At 44.3% G+C, this 18,477-nt stretch overlaps 1 protein-coding gene across 1 annotated transcript in view; it reads right to left on the bottom strand.

Moving 5' to 3' along the window:
• Positions 1 to 3,313: 3,313 nt before the first annotated feature.
• Positions 3,314 to 18,477, bottom strand: part of KIF18A (kinesin family member 18A) — a 225,317-nt gene continuing 210,153 nt past the window's right edge. Inside the window, exons 16-19 of the mRNA XM_069739769.1 lie at positions 10,800 to 11,247; positions 9,212 to 9,316; positions 7,278 to 7,390; positions 3,314 to 4,236 (exon numbers count right to left, since the gene is read on the bottom strand). Of these exons, the coding sequence (XP_069595870.1) occupies positions 4,097 to 4,236; positions 7,278 to 7,390; positions 9,212 to 9,316; positions 10,800 to 11,247 (806 nt within the window). The 3' untranslated portion in view covers positions 3,314 to 4,096. The remainder of the gene's footprint in view (positions 4,237 to 7,277; positions 7,391 to 9,211; positions 9,317 to 10,799; positions 11,248 to 18,477) is intronic.

Raw genomic sequence — 18,477 nt, forward strand, 5'->3', positions numbered from 1 at the left:
CAGAAGTGCACTAAACTGTGGATAACTGCACTTTTATGCACACTTCAGAAGACTGACACCACTGGATCATAGGCCAGACTGAGTCCACAGTGCCTCCATCTGTCTCATTATAGTGAATCTTCTGCCACAGGTTCAGTCAGAATCACGTATTTCAGAGATTTACGCAGACACCCCGGTTTAAGTGCTCAGAGTAGAGCGCAGGATAAATGTGAGCCAAGCCTTGCTGTGATCTTTGGGAGGCTGAATGAAAAAATCAGCTGCAGGTGAAAAACTGATTTTATTTATGTTTTACGCCATTAATTGTGTAGCAAAAGTGATCAGACAAGTTTTTTCTCTGATTGGAAAAAAAGCTGTGGAATTATGGAAATCACAGGATGGATGGACATTTAAATGATATGCAAATGATGAAAAAAATGTTAACATTTTCAAAACTTCTCGATTTATTCAGTGTCAAGTATGTGCATAGCGGGCAGAAAGACACACTTATGCCTTGGCTGCAATCAGAGAGGTTAATAATAGTTGCCTGAGGCATGCTCTGCTATAATGAATGCAGTTGGGCACTCAAATCAAGATCCGCTGCTGGCAGCTCCTTTTACAATTTCGGAGATGCTGCAGGCCAAGGTGGTTTAAGTTTACACAGGCTGCTCATAGTAGTATTAGCATCTGGTTGAGTAACAGCCAAACTATGCTGCAAAAGGTGAGGTTGTAGAAGACTGTTTCCTCTCACAGGTCATGCACCATGGCAAGACTGAGCACAGCAAACAAACACAAGGTTAAGCTGAATTAGCATGACCACACTTGGGCAAAGATTCGGGTGTAAAGATGCATTCAAGTTTTTATAAAGAAGAGAAATGATCAACGCTGAAGACTACAGATGCAGTGCTTGGTAGAGGAAACCAAGCAGCAAAGGACACAAACATCATGGGTAATTCCCTTCAAAATAGAAAGATGGCAAGCAGTGCCATCAGCTCACAATTGGCAGCAAACAGTGCAACCCAGCTGTTCTCAATGCTGAAAAATATAGGCACATACTTATGTCTCTCTAATGGCATTGCATGATCTATCTTATGGACTCCAAATTTATTCTGCAGCAGGATAACGGCCCCAAACATACAACCAATGTGATTAAGAATATTCAGTGTAAAAAAAAAGAACAAGCAGTCTTGTGAGTGATGATAGAGCTCTGATCTCAACATCATAAATTCTGTCTGGGACTACATAAAGAGACAGAAGGATTTGCGCAAGCCTATATCCACAGAAGATCTGCGGTTAATTCTCAAAGATGTTTGGAAGAACCTCACTGCAGTCCCTACAGGATACTATGTACAAGTGTATAGAGAAGAATTCATGCTTTGATATAGCTTTAAAGGCAGTCACATCAAATATCAACTTGATTTAGGTTTCTCTTTTGTTAAGTCACTTTGTAGTTTGTTGACTGCTAAAAATAAACTATTAACACTTCTATTTTTGAAAACCTTCTTACTTTACAATATAATTCTTTACTCCTACCTAAAACTTATGCACAGTACTATACAGTTGAAACCAGACATTTACATACACTATATAAAAAGACACTATGCATGTTTTTCTCAATATGACATGAAATCAGAATAAACCTTTCATGAAATCAAAATAAACCTTTCCCGTTTTAGGTCAATTAGGATTACCATAATTATTAATATTTGCCAAATACCAGAATAATGACAGAGAGAATATTTTAAGTCCGTTTTATTACTGCAAAGTCAAAAGTTTACATACACTAAGATTACTATGCCTTGAAACAATTCTGGACTGCCCATATGATGATGTCATGTGTTTGGAAGCTATGACAGCAACATCTGAGTTAATTAGACACACCTGTGGATGTATTTTAATGCACCTGAAACACCCTGCTTCTTCGTGTAGCATCATGGGAATGTCTAAATAAATCAGCCAAGATATCAGGAAGAGAATTGTAGACTTGCACAAGTCTGGCTCATACTTGGGTACAATTTCAAGATACCTGAAGGTGCCTTGTTCATCTGTAAAAACAATTATACATAAGTATAAAACAAGATGGGAATGTCCTACCATCATGCTGCTCAGGAAGGAGATGGGTTCTGTGTCCCAGACATGAAAGTGATTTGGTCCGACATGTGCATATCAACCCAAGGACAAAAGCAAAAGACCTTGTGAAGATGATGGCGGAAGCTGGCAAGATTGTGTCAACATCCACAGTGAAACGAGTACTGTATCAACATGGGCTGAAAGGCCACTCTGCCAGGAAGAAGCTATTACTCCAAAAGAAACAAACAAACAAAAAAATAGATGGCAACATGAGAAAAGAAGATTATGTGGCAATATTGAAACAACATCTCAAGACATTAGCCAGGAAGTTAAAGCTTGGGCGGAAATGGGTCTTCCAAATGGACAATGACCAGAAGCATACTGCCAAAATGGTAACGTGGCTTAATGATAAAGTCAATGCTCTGGAGTGGCCATCACAAAGCCCTGATCTCAATCTTACTGAAAATTTATGGTCAAAGCTGAAAAGGCAGGTGCAAGCAAGGTGACCTACAAACCTGGATCCGTTACATCAGTTTTGTCAGGAGGAATGGGCCCAAATTCCGATTATTGTCAGAAGCTTGTGGAAGGATATCCCAACCGTTGAACCAAGTTATTCAGTTTAAGCGCAATGGTACCAAATACTAATGAAATGTATGTCAACTTTTGACTTTGCAGTAAGTAATAAAAGTGCCTTAAAACATTCTCTCTCTCATTATTCTGGCATTTGGCAAATATTAATAATTATGGTAATCCTAATTGACCTAAAACGGGAAAGGTTTATTCTGATTTCATGTCAGATACTGAGAAAAACATGCAGATATGTGTCTTTTTATATAGTGAATGTAAACTTCTGATTTCAACTGTATGTATGTGTTACACACACATAAACTTTGCAGAAAGTGTTAATGAAACATTCTACTTTAACTACTATGCATGCCCACACGGCTCCATGCTTACATACAACAAACAAATCTATGTAACCAGATCCTACATTCATATTCCCATGGACTTGGAAAGTTAGGAAGAAGTAGAGGACAGATTGAAGAACCTGTGACTGCAGGATCAGACTACACAGGGTCTGTGTATAGTATATAATCATGGGGACACAAAGGCTATGCATATACAAAATTGCAGAATATTTTTTAACTGAGACTATTTAAAACAAATTTCTATTTTTTATGCTATTGACATTGGAAGAATAAAAAAATATACTATAAATATATAAAAAAAAATAGGTGTTTTCATCTAGCCTTTGAACACAAAGTAATAAAAGGAAAAAAATTCTTTAATTACAACTATAAAAATAATGTATTTAAAACATTTCAGACAATTAGTAGACAGGTTATTTACAAGACACAGCTCTGTACACTTATAGTACACACGGAAAAAAAATATTAATAACACAGGAAACCAATATTTACAGCTTAAAAATAAAATAGTGCTCATAATGATCATTCACAGAAACCATTAGTAAAACCATGGCTTACAGGAACCTCTTAAAGTTGTAGAATTTTTTTTTTTATAATCGGTGCTGGGATCTCCAGCTATAATGCTAATGCTTTTTACATTACCACAATGTGTGGGGAAATCCTGCCTGCCAATAAAAGTGTTTGCATGAGTAGTCTGTGTCTAACAATGCATTTTCAGTCAAAGGGAAACAAAATGCACTTTGCTAAAGGAAAATGTTATGGAAAACCTGACAAAGTTTAACATTTTTACAATTCTGCTAAATGTTTTTTTTCCCAATGTCAAAGTGATGCCGTATCACCAGGATATCCCATCATTATGGTAGGTGGAGGCCTGACGACCAATGGTCTTGGGAAGGACGGGGACAACAATGGTGTCAACATCTTACAACCAGACTGTAAAGGCGTTTTGTTCTTGCACAGACGTACTGCATGATGTAAGGACGGAGTATATTAAAAACACATCAAGAGTCAGGCGTCGTACTGTACAAGTAACGGCTTCTAGACACTAAAATGTATTATTTGTAAGACAGGACAAGGCTTTGCAGTCATTGGACTGGAGAATCCATTGCAGATGTGAGCGGCTACTTTTTCTTTGCAGCTTGTAAAAACTGCTGAGATGATCCAAGGAAGAAGGGTTTTCTTTTAGCACCAGCTAACGCTCCTTCCGAAATACTCCTAGGCAGACGTCTTTGCACATTGCACTCCTTATTCTTTGACAACCCTACAAAAAACAAAACATTAATAAATAATGGATGGTTTAGCCACACTGAAAGCATTGCAGTTACACATGTGACATTTTTGTATGCGGGTACATACACCGCTTTACATTCAAAGAACAGCATATTCTTTATATCTACATGCCGTGAGTCCACACCATTCTCAACTTTAAGGCAGAGCTGTGGAGTCAGGAGCCAGTGGCCATTTCGGTGGAGTTGGTATAAAATGGACCAACTCCGAAAATATATAATAAATTGGCACAGTACTACAATGCAGGACGTGCTGTAAATGTTGTTATAAGAGTTTGGGAAAATCCTGAAATCTCCTATAAATGTCTGTTCTGTTCCTGATCTAAGGATCTGGGCTTGTAGTTGAGATGAATCTGTGCTGCACTTTATGTACATGGGAGAAATCCATAGCTACATTCACTCCGAGAATGTCTCCCAACATAGGGGTATTACACCCAAAGAATGGAGCGGGAGTCGCTGGACGTGCATCTTCAGATCTGATGGCAGCATAGAGCACTGATCTCTATTCAGAGGACATCTCCAACATAGGGGTATTACACCCACAGACTGAGCGGGAAGAGCTGGCCATGCATCTTCAGATCTGATGGCAGCAAAGAGCACTGACCTCTATTCCAAGAATGTCTCCCAACATAGGGGTATTACACCCAAAGAATGGAGCGGGAGTCGCTGGACGTGCATCTTCAGATCTGATGGCAGCATAGATCACTGACCTCTATTCAGAGGACATCTCCAACATAGAGGTATTATACCCACAGACTGAGCGGGACGAGCTGGACGTGCATCTTCAGATCTGATGGCAGCATAGAGCACTGATCTCTATTCCAAGAATGTCTCCCAACATAGGGGTATTACACCCAAAGAATGGAGCGGGAGTCGCTGGACGTGCATCTTCAGATCTGATGGCAGCATAGAGCACTGATCTCTATTCAGAGGACATCTCCAACATAGAGGTATTATACCCACAGACTGAGCGGGACGAGCTGGACGTGCATCTTCAGATCTGATGGCAGCATAGAGCACTGATCTCTATTCCAAGAATGTCTCCCAACATAGGGGTATTACACCCAAAGAATGGAGCGGGAGTCGCTGGACGTGCATCTTCAGATCTGATGGCAGCATAGATCACTGACCTCTATTCAGAGGACATCTCCAACATAGAGGTGTTACACCCACAGACTGAGCGGGATGAGCTGGACGTGCATCTTCAGATCTTATGGCAGTATAGCGAGTAGAGCACTGACCTCTATTCGAAGAATGTCTTCCAACAAAGGGGTATTACACCCAGAGACTGAGCGGGAAGAGCTGGACGTGCATCTTCAGATCTGATGGCAGCATAGGGCACTGATCTCTATTCAGAGGACATCTTCAACATACAGATATTACACCCACAGACTGAGCGGGACTCGCTGGACGTGCATCTTTAGATCTGATGGCAGCATAGCACGTAGAGCACTGACCCTCTATTCCGAGGACGTTTTCCAACATAGAGATATTACACCCACAGACTGAGCGGGACTCACTGGACGTGCATCTTCAGATCTGATGGCAGCACAGCGCGTAGAGCACTAACCTCTATTCTGAAAACATCTTCCAACATAGGGGTATTACACCCACAGATTAAGAGTGGGACTCGCTGGATGTGCATCTTCAGATCTGATGGCAGCATAGCGCACTGATCTCTATTCAGAGGACATCTCCAACATAGAGGTATTATACCCAGATACTGAGCGGGACTCACTGGACGTGCATCTTCAGATCTGATGGCAGCATAGAGCACTGATCTCTATTCAGAGGACATCTTCCAACATAGGGGTATTACACCCAGATACTGAGCGGGACTCACTGGACGTGCATCTTCAGATCTGATGGCAGCATAGAGCACTGATCTCTATTCAGAGGACATCTTCAACATACAGATATTACACCCACAGACTGAGCGGGACTCGCTGGACGTGCATCTTCAGATCTGATGGCAGCATAGCACGTAGAGCACTGACCTCTATTCTGAAAACGTCTTCCAACATAGAGGTATTACACCCAGAGACTGAGCGGGACGAGCTGGACGTGAATCTTCAGATCTGATTGCAGCATAGAGCACTGACCTCTATTCTGAAAAAGTCTTCCAACATAGAGGTATTACACTCAGAGACTGAGCAGGACGAGCTGGACATGCATCTTCAGATCTGATGGCAGCATAGCGCACTGATCTCTATTCAGAGGACATCTCCAACATAGGGGTATTACACCCAGAGACTGAGCGGGACTCGCTGGACGTGCATCTTCAGATCTGATGGCAGCATAGCGCGTAGAGCACTGACCTCTATTCTGAGAACGTCTTCCAACACAGGGGTATTACACCCACAGATTAGAGCGGGACTCGCTGGACATGCATCTTCAGATCTGATGGCAGCATAGCGCACTGATCTCTATTCCGAGAACGTCTTCCAACATAGGGGTATTACACCCACAGATTAGAGCGGGACTCGCTGGACATGCATCTTCAGATCTGATGGCAGCATAGCGCACTGATCTCTATTCCGAGAACGTCTTCCAACATAGGGGTATTACACGCACAGATTGGAGCGGGACTATCAGGTTATAAATTGTCAGGTCTCTTTGCAGTTATTACCTTGATCCTTTTATCTTTAGAGCTTTTAATATGATTGGAGAATATTTTGGTCCTGAAATCTAAGAAGTGTCTGTGTGCATGTGTATCACAGACATACCTATCCATCCATGACATATTTATACAGAGCGATACCTATATAAAAAAAAAACACACACAAGCCACATCTTTATTTGCCAATATCGCTGAATGCAATAGAGAAAATAAACAGCCAAGATCTTTTGGAACTGACAATTCTGCGGACTCAGAACAAAAAGGGAAACATCACTGTTAGGAAATATTTTAGATGACTGATGACAGCAACAAAACAATTGAAGATGATAACCTGGAAATGTCAAGCTTTCATCATGAAGTCAAAGATACTATTATAATTTATCACTTCAGGCTTACCCACTGGCCTTTTCACTCTCAGCGCTTTGCAGTCTGTGGGTATGTCCTGCCTGACTCGTTTCGCTACAGGAAGTAGTACATTCTCCTCTTTCACGGCACTGCCGGCAGTAAGACTGAGGACCCACAAAGAAAGAGAAAAAAAAAAGCGGTATATACACTTTGGTCTGTTTAGCAAACAAAAAGCACTTTCCTTACAGTATATGGAGCAGGTACGGAACAAAACAATCAGAACGGAGCAGAGCTGTTAGCTCTGAGACTAAAGCTTCATCAAAAATAACATTTTGCACAAGATGTAAATAAAAATAGTAATTATTCCTTACAGTCTACGAGACTCGCTTTAAGGGAATCTGTCTCTGTAAATTATGCTGCGCTAGCAGAAACCTAGACGACCCTTAAAGGGAACCTGTCACCCCGAAAATCGCGGGTGAGGTAAGCCCACCGGCATCAGGGGCTTATCTACAGCATTCTGTAATGCTGTAGATAAGCCCCCGATGTTACCTGAAAGAGGAGAAAAAGACGTTATATTATGCTCACCCAGGGGCGGTCCTGCTGCTGGTCAGGTCGGATGGGTGTCTCCGGTCCGCTGCGGCGCCTCCCATCTTCATTACAAGACGTCCTCTTCTGATCTTCAGCCACGGCTCCGGCGCAGGCGTACTTTGCTCTGCCCTGTTGAGGGCAGGCAAAGTACTGCAGTGCGCAGGCGCTGGGCCTCTGACCTTTCCGGCGCCTGCGCACTGCAGTACTATACTCTGCCCTCAAGAGGGCAGAGCAAAGTACACCTGCGTCGGAGCCGTGGCTGAAGATCAGAAGAGGACGTCATGTAATGAAGATTGGAGGCGCCGCAGCGGACCGGAGACGCCCATCCGACCTGACCAGCAGCGGGACCGCCCCTGGGTGAGTATAATAGAACGTCTTTTTCTCCTTTTTCAGGTAACATCGGGGGCTTATCTACAGCATTACAGAATGCTGCAGATAAGCCCCTGATGCCGGTGGGCTTACCTCACCCGCGATTTTCGGGGTGACAGGTTCCCTTTAATACAGTGATGTATCACTTACTGGGCTACTTGAAGCAGTTTGCCACAATTACTGCTTTATCTGCGGCAGATCTAGCACTTCTCTGAATGCTGAGCTCTGTATAACTCCACACACACCACTGATTGGCAGCTTTCTGCCTATGCACAGAAGGTTGCCAGTAATTGGTGGGGGCTCATACAGAGCTCATGATTAGGGAGGACTATATTGCAGCAGGTTTACTGATTCTATAAATGATAATCTCCTCCTGATAAATTGCTGACTATCAAATCTACAACAAGCAGCAGATTTCAACCCAGGCAAAGCTGACTAGCGAGCCATGGTGAAAAATGAAGAGTACTCCTATTGTGCTGCTTTAGTGGCCAGTTTAAAGAATTTTATCCAATAAACAAACAGAAAAAAATGTAAAAAAAACCAAAACATTTCACTTCTCTTAATACATTCCACAGCATGCACTTTTTTTTTTTTTTTTTTTTTTAAAGGCAACTTGCTAATGAGAAAAAAAGTATAAAAAAAATTCCCAAATGGTGACATATACACATCTTAAACACTCACCACTATGGTGCAATAGTCCCGCCAATCTCGCTCTAACCCACAGCAGAGACCCCATCCTGAACAGATCCCGGCCCCCCACACTGCAGCCAATCCACCTCACAGTAGAACTCATGTAACATGCAGCAAAAACACAAAACTCTTCCACAAGCGCTCAATAAAATATTTCTGACAACATACCTCGACGGTAGCTTTATGGTATGAGGTATACGGTACATAGTTTCTTACCTAAATACATCACTGTCTTATGTTATTAGGAAATAACTGTGTATTAAATCTTGCTGGACACAGAGGAGGCTGCACCATGATATCAAAGCCAGATGCTCAAAGTACAAAAATGGTCGTCTTACCTTAGTAACTTTCTCTTCCTTTCAGCGGCTGAAGTCATTGCCATGTAGGACGGCTTGTCACTTAATTTTCCTAGATTCTTGTTTAGTAAAGATGGAAGTCCTAGCCTGGAAGAATAGGATTGGTGACCGTAATAAGGGCTTCTCTTGTAGGCACTGAATAATTTACTGTGGGCCAGGCTCTATGCATCATCACAATTAGATACAACAATTAGTAAAATAATCAAGAAAATCACATCCCCTGCATCAACCGAATCCATCACCGGCACTCTGTGGCATTTACATAGGATGCCATGCGCTGGAATAGGAGTTATTATTATAGCGCCATTTATTTCATGGGGTGTACATAATAAAAATAGGGGTTGTATACAATCAAACACTTAACAAAACGAGATGCCCATTGTAACATTGCATCTTAGTTAAAAAATAAAGAAATCTAACTTTTAATGTTTACCTTTTTCTTTTTCACTTTTTTTGTACGATTTATCATAAATAAACCTAAAAAAAAGGAATTCTCTGAAGCCCAGCCTATGTACTGAAATAAAGTAGGATTTTATCACTACTAAAATAGATTACCAAATTAATTGACAAGAGGGTGTTACCAGCAGGCATAACTGACAAAATCAAACTGTATAATGAGACCCCCAATACTTCATCTGTGCATATATTTACAGGAGAAAGAACAGAGGAACTGCACAGCCTAGAGTTAGGACATAATCGACTCATGCATGGAGCGGGCTCAGGAGCGGAGCCTGCACTGTATCTGGCAGCTGCTGGCTGTGTGACACGCCCAGCACCAGCCTGTAATACCAGTGACCAGAGATTGGGCCGATTATTGCTGTTTAACCATTTTAATGGTTTTGTCAAAATCAGTGACCGGGAAAACTACAGGACACGATTAACGACTCCCATCACCTCATTTAGATGCCAAAATGACTCACATTAGTCCCAAGATGCCAGGAAGTTGTCACGGCAGCTAGGGTAATGTTGAAGATCCCCCTGGACTGCCAGCTTAAACTTACTATGAAGCCAAGCCTGCAGACATAGCAATCACAAGTGTAAGTCCCCCAGCAAAAAATGTTTAAAAAAAATCTAAAAATGGTTTAAAAAAAAAAAAAAAAAATCTAAAACCTCAAGATCAACCTCCCTTTCCCAGATTAAAAGTAAAGAATAAAAAAAACAAAACAAACAAAAAAAAAACAAAAAAAAACAGGCCTCCATCCATATATGCGGATATCTAAAATTATAAAAGTTAACCTGTACGGTAAATGCAGTTAAGAAAAAGAAAGTAAAATGACAGAAATGAGGTTCACCTCTATAACTTCCTGAAGAAATGCAATAAAAAGTGAATAAAATGTTCTGTGTAAATCAAAATCGTAACAATTAAACCATTAGCTCACCATGAGAAAAAAAAAAAATTAAGGTTTTGAAAAAAAGAGAAAACAAAAGTGTAAAAGCAAAAAGTGTCCTCAGCAGAAAGGGGAGCACAAGAATTTCAGGAATTAGTGTTACCTATATGAAGTGAATAGCATGGACGCATCACACACATATCCATAGAGCTCTTTGGAACAATCTACTTAGAGACAAATACCTTTGTAACATGCTGGTCGGAGGTTTAGCCTCTTTGACGTTAGACTCTGGCCCCAGGCTCACGCTGTCCTGAGAGAGGATGACCGTAGAGTTCAGATCAGCTTGTTGTGATCCAGTCTTTAAATTAAAGGTGAAACCCAGTTTCCGGAAATCCTGATCATGAGCCATAAAGCCTCGGGTACTTTCCAGATTCTGGTCAATACTTGGGACGTCTGCAACCTCTTTAGTAATGGTGACAGTTTTATTCAACATTTCTGGGGTGTAAACAATGGGGGTGAGCTCCTCGCTGATCGAATCCTCCGCATCATTTCTTTCGGTAAATTGAGTTAGTCCAACAGTTTGAGAAGGTTGTGGTGAATCCATTAGTTTTCTTCTGATCCTCTTACGAGGTGGAACTACTTCTACTGGCTTTGGAGGAAGATTTTCCTTTATGGCCATCAGAGGGGCATCTATGAAATGGTAAGAAAACGTTAAAAGTAACGTGCGTCATTAGTTCTAGCATTTTCCTTTAACCCCTTCACCACGAAACCTGTTTTCACCTTCCTGACCAGGCCAATTGTTACCATTCTGACCACTGTCACTTTATGAGGTCATAACTCTAGAAAGCTTCAATGGATCCCGGCGATTCGGAGACTGTTTTCTTGTGACATATTTATTGTACTTTATGATAATAGTAACATTTCTTTGATATGACTTGCGTTTATTTGTTAACACCACTTTGGAAACTAGACCCCTTACGGAATTTATCTAGATGTGTACTGAGCACCTTGAACCCCCAAGTGCTTCACAGAAGTTTATAACGTAGAGCCATGGAAATTAAAAAACAAAAAAAAAATAATCACATTTTTCCAAAATAAATCTTTTTTAGCTCCATATTTTGCATTTTCATAAGGGTAACAGGTGAAATTGCTCTATACAATTTGTTGTGCAATTTCTCCAGAGTACGCTGATACCCCATATGTGGGGGAATACTACTGTTTGGGCGCACGGCAGCGCTTGGAAAAGAAGGCGCGCCATTTGACTTTTTGAATGTAACATGTACTGGAATAATTAGCGGACGCAATGTCGCGTTTGAAGAGTCCCTGATGTGTCTAAACAGAGGAAACCGCCCACAAGTGACACCATTTTGGAAAATATAACCCTTTGGTAATATATCTACAGATGTAGTGTCGATTTGGACTTCATGGGTGTTTTCCAGAAACAAGCAGCAATGTATGTTGCTGAGTGAAAATTGTAAACTGCCATTGTAGTAACCAGTACGCTGTAGTGACCAGTACATTATGCTCAGCCCATACTTCTGGAGACACACACCTGTAAATTAGGTGGGCTTCCATCACTACAGAAATGCCAAACATGTGGGAGCTAAATGTTGTTTGGGCACACTGGGGCTCAGGAGGGAGAGGGGCATTTGGATTTGGGAGTGCAAAATTTGCTAAATTTCTTTTGGGGAGCGAGGAGCCATTTTGCTTTTCCAGAGCCTTTTTGCTACCAATAACGTGGAAGCCCCTATATTTCCATAAATAGATTACGGATCTGAGGTTTTTTTGTGTACTGAATTGAAGCTTTTTTTCGGGAATATTTTCCGTAACGTTTGGGATCACATTTATCTGGCGTCCTACGCCGATCAATTACTTTGGGGTTTCCATCTAAATCTCTGAGCGACATGACAGATGAAACCCCCGAGGGATCCATTCACTATAATGATGCAGATTTACTCTGGACTCTATCTAGCGGTCTCCTTTTCAGAAGTGCACAAAATTATGCAATCCCAAAAAGACAGACACCGCCAGATCACAGGTCATATGGCGTCCACAGCGACTCCATCTGCCTCATTAGAGGGAATTTTCCACCGGGGTTCTGTCTGAATCACGTATTTCAGAGACTTACATGGAAACCCCGCTGTAAGCGCTCAGCGCAGGATAAATGTGGGCCAAGCCTTACTGCGATCTTTGGGAGGCAGAATAAAAAAAAAAAAAAAAAAAAAAAAAATCAACAATAGGTGAAGAATTGCCTTTATTTATTTTTTATGTCGTTCCTTGTGCGGTATAGGTGATAAGCCGACTTTATTCTTTGGGTTGGTGCAATTACAGCCATACCAGATTTATAGCGGGTTTTTATGTTTGGCAGCTGTCAGACACAAAAAGACTTTTTTTTTTTTTTTTTACAAAAACTAGTTTTGCATCACCACATTTTGAGAGCTAATATTTTTATATTTCGGCCGATAGTCTTGTGGTACCATTTTCGGGCACATGATTTTTTTTTTTTTTAATCGCTTTCTACTCTGATTTTTGGGAGACAGAATGAACAAAAACCAGCAACTCGGGAATTGACTTTTTTTTTTTTAACCGTTCTGCGTGTAGTAAAACTGGTAAGACACTTTTTCAGGTCAGTTCGATTACAGCGATCCCAAAAAATATAGTAATTATTTGCACATCACTTTATTCTGAGAGCTATAACTTTTTTCAATTTTCTGCTGATGGAGCTGTAGGGCGGCTTGTTTTTTTGTGGGACAAGATGACGTTTTCAGCGGTACCATTTATATTTACATCCGTCTTTTTGATCACATTTAATTGCACTTTTTGTTCGGCAGTAGGATGATAAAGCATTGTTTCTTGCCTCTGGCGATACCAAATAGGTGTACTTTTATTGTTTTTTTTTTTTTTACATTATTTATTGGAAAAATATTTTTTCTTTATTTAGGGATTTTTAAAAAGATATTTTTACATTTTGCATTTTTAGCTTTTTTACATTGTCCCAGTACGGGACATCACTATATAATGTCAGATCGTTGATCTGACACTGTACAGCAGAGTATCAGATCAGTGATCTGACGAGCACGGAAGGAGACATGTCGGCGCCTACTCCCAGCAGGCGCTCGCAAGCCACCTTCCCTCTAGGACCCAGAAGGACCCCGCAGCCATCTTGGTCTCCATGGAGACCATCAGGCTTCCTGCGCGATGCTTCTCTGTGCCGCTGTACTACTGATGACATCAGAGGGGTTAAATGCCCCCGATCGGTGCTAGTACCGATTGGGGGCATAGCTGCGGGGTGTCAGCTATCACATACAGCTGACACCCGCATGCGATCGTAGCGGCGTTCAGCGTGAGGCTGCGCGATCGTGCCGCCATAGATATACTGCTCTTTGCGGGATCGCACCTCCCACAGAGCAGTATAGGCGCATGTTGGGAAGAGGTTAAACATGAAAGTCAAATTATATGCTGATTTTTATTTTAAACCCATTAGTGACCGAGTCAATTTGGACCTTAACTTAACATTTTTTACCTAACGGGATGACAAAGGGGAGTTTGATTTACAATATTTTTTAATTTGATCGCTGTGATAGGGTCTCCCAGTGAATATTCATTTCTCTGTAATAGTGTGCACAGTGTCAGCCGTAGCTGCTGCGGCCGAGTGGCCCCTTAAGAGAACAGAATATTCACTTCTCTCAACTCACATGGGCGTGGAGGAAGTGAATATTCATTCCCTTAAGTAGCAACACACAGGATCACCCTGCCACTGCAGTAAGCGAAGGCTGCGGCTGACACTGTGCGCGTTATTAAATAGCAATGGATACTCGCTGCCCTCCACGCACATAGTCCCGACATGGCGAGCAGTAAGTATTCCAGCAGCTGTCCTGTTTGTAAACAGCGCATGAGGTCCCTGCCATGTGCTGCTTAAAAACAAAAAGCAGCTGCTGGCATGAGAACAAGAGGCTGCGATGGAGCATACCAGGATAGGGATGAAGAGCCATGCATACCAGGATAGCGATGAGGAGCCATGCATACCAGGATAGGGATGAGGAGGCCATGCATACCAGGATAACAATGAGGAGCTATGCATACCAGGATAAGGATGAGGAGCCATGCATACCAGGATAGGGATGAGGAGCCATGCATACCAGGATAGGGATGAGGAGCCATGCAGACCATGACAAGGATGAGGAACCATGCATACCAGGATAGGGATGAGGAGGCCATGCATACCAGGATAGCAATGAGGAGCTATGCATACCAGGATAAGGATGAGGAGCCATGCATACCAGGATAGGGATGAGGAGCCATGCATACCAGGATAGGGATGAGGAGCCATGCAGACCACGAAAAGGATGAGGAACCATGCAGACCAGGATAGGGATGAGGAGGCCATGCATACCAGGATAGCAATGAGGAGCTATGCATACCAGGATAAGGATGAGGAGCCATGCATACCAGGATAGGGATGAGGAGCCATGCATACCAGGATAGGGATGAGGGAGCCATGCATACCAGAATAGGGATGAGGAGCCATGCATACAAAGATAGGGATGAGGAGCCATGCATACCAGGACAGGGATGAAGAGCTATGCAGACCAAGATAGGGATGAGGGGACAATGCATCCCAGGATAAGGATGAGGAGGCCATGCCGACCTGGATAGGGATGAGGAGGCCATGCCGACCTGGATAGGGATGAGGAGGCCATGCCGACCTGGATAGGGATGAGGAGGCCATGCCGACCTGGATAGGGATGAGGAGGCCATGCCGACCTGGATAGGGATGAGGAGGCCATGCCGACCTGGATAGGGATGAGGAGGCCATGCATACCAGGATAGGGATGAGGGGGCCAAGCATACCAGGATAGGGATGAGGGGGCCATGCATACCAGGATAGGGATGAAGAGCCATGCATACAAGGATAGGGATGAGGAGCCATGCATACCAGGATAGGGATGAAGAGCTATGCAGACCAAGATAGGGATGAGGGACAATGCATACCAGGATAGGGAAGAGGTCAATCATACCAGGATGAGGAGGGGTATGTAGACCAGGATAGGGATGAGGAGGCCATGCAGACTAGGATCGGGATGAGGAGGCCATGCAGACCTGGATAGGGATGAGGCCATGCACACCTGGATAGGGACGAGCAGGCCATGCACACCTGGATAGGGACGAGGAGGCCATGCAGACCTGGATAAGGATGAGGCGACAATACATACAAGGATAGGGATGGGGAGGCCATGCATACCAGGATAGGGATGAGGGGGACAATGCATAAAAGACTAGGGATGAGGGGGCCATGTGACTCACCCGTCAGGGCCGTGGGGTACCTGGAATTGGACTGGATAGTTCTATGGGGGAGGCCACATTGCTCTGATCTGTTTCCGTGGCCCTGGCCGTGTCATAAAATGGAGGATTAGTGGTGTTTGGTCGTAACGCCACTCGTGGTGTTCGGCAATGGGTGGCCGACGCTGCGGTTTAGGTCCACTGGGGCTGATGGTGACGCAGCAAAGATGGTTCAGCTCCCCATGGTAGAGTGGGGCCCCAGGGCAAAGATATTTGATTGTTCAGATGGAGGTGAATGTTGGCGTGCGGAGAATAAGTGAAGGACACAGAGAGGTGCAGTTTTCTTTACCTTTTACTTGAAAGTAGATGCTATCTGGGATACCAATTACAGATGACGAGTTGAGTCTGGCTTGCCTGGAGGCTTTCGGGGGATCCCGACCCTGCGAGGTGGGGTTGGGGACTTTCCTTCTGCGCTTCTCTCTTTTAGGGTCCCTGCTGCTTTTAGCTAAGCTGCGGCCCTCTCCTGCGTGATGGTTTCTAACCTGTATGGCAGACAGCGTGAGCCTATATCATGGTTACTGTCCTTTTCACTGTCAGCCCTGGGCTCTTGGTCTGCTACCGTGCCTTCAGGTGTTCGGTGTGGCCAGGGAGCTTGCAGTCGCCTGCCCTCCAGATTTGGCTGTCAGGGGGTACAGCACCCGCCCAGCCACGGACTCTGGCGTCCCTTTTTATCAGCGCTCCGCTCTGGGGTCAGCTATACATAGTCTTTATTCCCCTGAGCTCTTGTCTCTGCTCCTGTCCCTTCCCTCTCCACAGAACAACTGCCAACTCTCCTCTCACTATCTTGTCACAAGCTCCAGACAGCTTTTGTTTCCATGACAACTCCCCTGTTTACTCTCTCAGCTGACTTCTTTCTGACTCACTAACCCACCTGCTGGCCAGAATTTACAAGGAAGCTCCCCTTTCTGGCCTGGAGCAGGAATTGCCATGAACACTGTTACCTGGCATGGGGACCTTCCTTCTATCCTCCAGGCATGACATCACCCCCTAGAGGGAGGCAATGTCACCGTGGTAATCGGACTCTGGGGTGCCACACATGCATACCACGATAGGGATGAGGGTGCCAAGCATACCAGGATAGGGATGAGGGTGCCAAGCATACCAGGATAGGGATGAGGGAGCCAAGCATACCAGGATAGGGATGAGGGAGCCATGCATACCAGGATAGGGATGAGGAGGCATGCATACCAGGATGAGGATGAGGGGACCATGCATACCAGGATAGGGATGAGGAGACATGCATACCAGGATAGGGATGAGGGGGCCATGTATACCAGGATAGGGATGAGGGGGCCATGCATACCAGGATAGGGATGAGGGAGCCATGCATACCAGGATAGGGATGAGGGGCCCATGTATACCAGGATAGGGATGAGGGGGCCATGTATTCCAGAATAGGGATGAGGGAGCCATGCATACCAGGATAGGGATGAGGGGGCCATGCATACCAAGAAAGGGATGAGGGGGCCATGCATACCAGGATGGGGGGCCATGTATACCAGAATAGGGATGAGGGAGCCATGCATACCACAATAGGAATGAGGAGTCATGAATACCAGGATAGGGATGAGGGGGCCATGCATACCAGGATAGGGATGAGAAGGCCAAGCATACCAGGATAGGGATGAGGGAGCCATGCATACCAGGATAGGGATGAGGGGGCCATGCATACCAGGATGGGGGGCCATGCATACCAGGATAGGAATGACGGAGCCATGCATACCAGGATAGGGATGAGGGGGCCATGCATACCAGGATGGGGGGCCATGCATACCAGGATAGGAATGAGGGAGCCATGCATACCAGGATAGGGATGAGGGGGCCATGCATACCAGGATGGGGGGCCATGCATACCAGGATAGGAATGACGGAGCCATGCATACCAGGATAGGGATGAGGGGGCCATGCATACCAGGATGGGGGGCCATGCATACCAGGATAGGAATGAGGGAGCCATGCATACCAGGATAGGGATGAGGGGGCCATGCATACCAGGATGGGGGGCCATGCATACCAGGATAGGAATGACGGAGCCATGCATACCAGGATAGGGATGAGGGGGCCATGCATACCAGGATGGGGGGCCATGCATACCAGGATAGGAATGAGGGAGCCATGCATACCAGGATAGGAATGAGGGAGCCATGCATACCAGGATAGGGATGAGGGGGCCATGCATACCAGGATAGAAATGAGGGAGCCATGTATACCAGGATAGGGGGCCATGCATACCAGGATAGAAATGAGGAGGATAAGCATACTAGGATAGGGATGAGGGGGCCAAGCATACCAGGATAGGGGGCCATGCATACCAGGATAGGGATGAGGAGGACAAGCATACTAGGATAGGGATGAGGGGGCCAAGCATACCAGGATAGGGATGAGGGGGCCATGCATACCAAGATAGGGATGAGGGGGCCATGCATACCAGGATAGGGATGAGGGGGCCATGCATACCAGGATGGGGATGAGGGGTCAAGCATACCAGGATGGGGATGAGGGGGCCAAGCATACCAGGATAGGGATGAGGGAGCCAAGCATACCAGGATGGGGATGAGGGGGCCATGCATACCAGGATAG

This window comes from Ranitomeya imitator, chromosome 9 (assembly GCF_032444005.1).
Source record: "Ranitomeya imitator isolate aRanImi1 chromosome 9, aRanImi1.pri, whole genome shotgun sequence".
Classification (NCBI taxonomy): domain Eukaryota; kingdom Metazoa; phylum Chordata; class Amphibia; order Anura; family Dendrobatidae; genus Ranitomeya; species Ranitomeya imitator.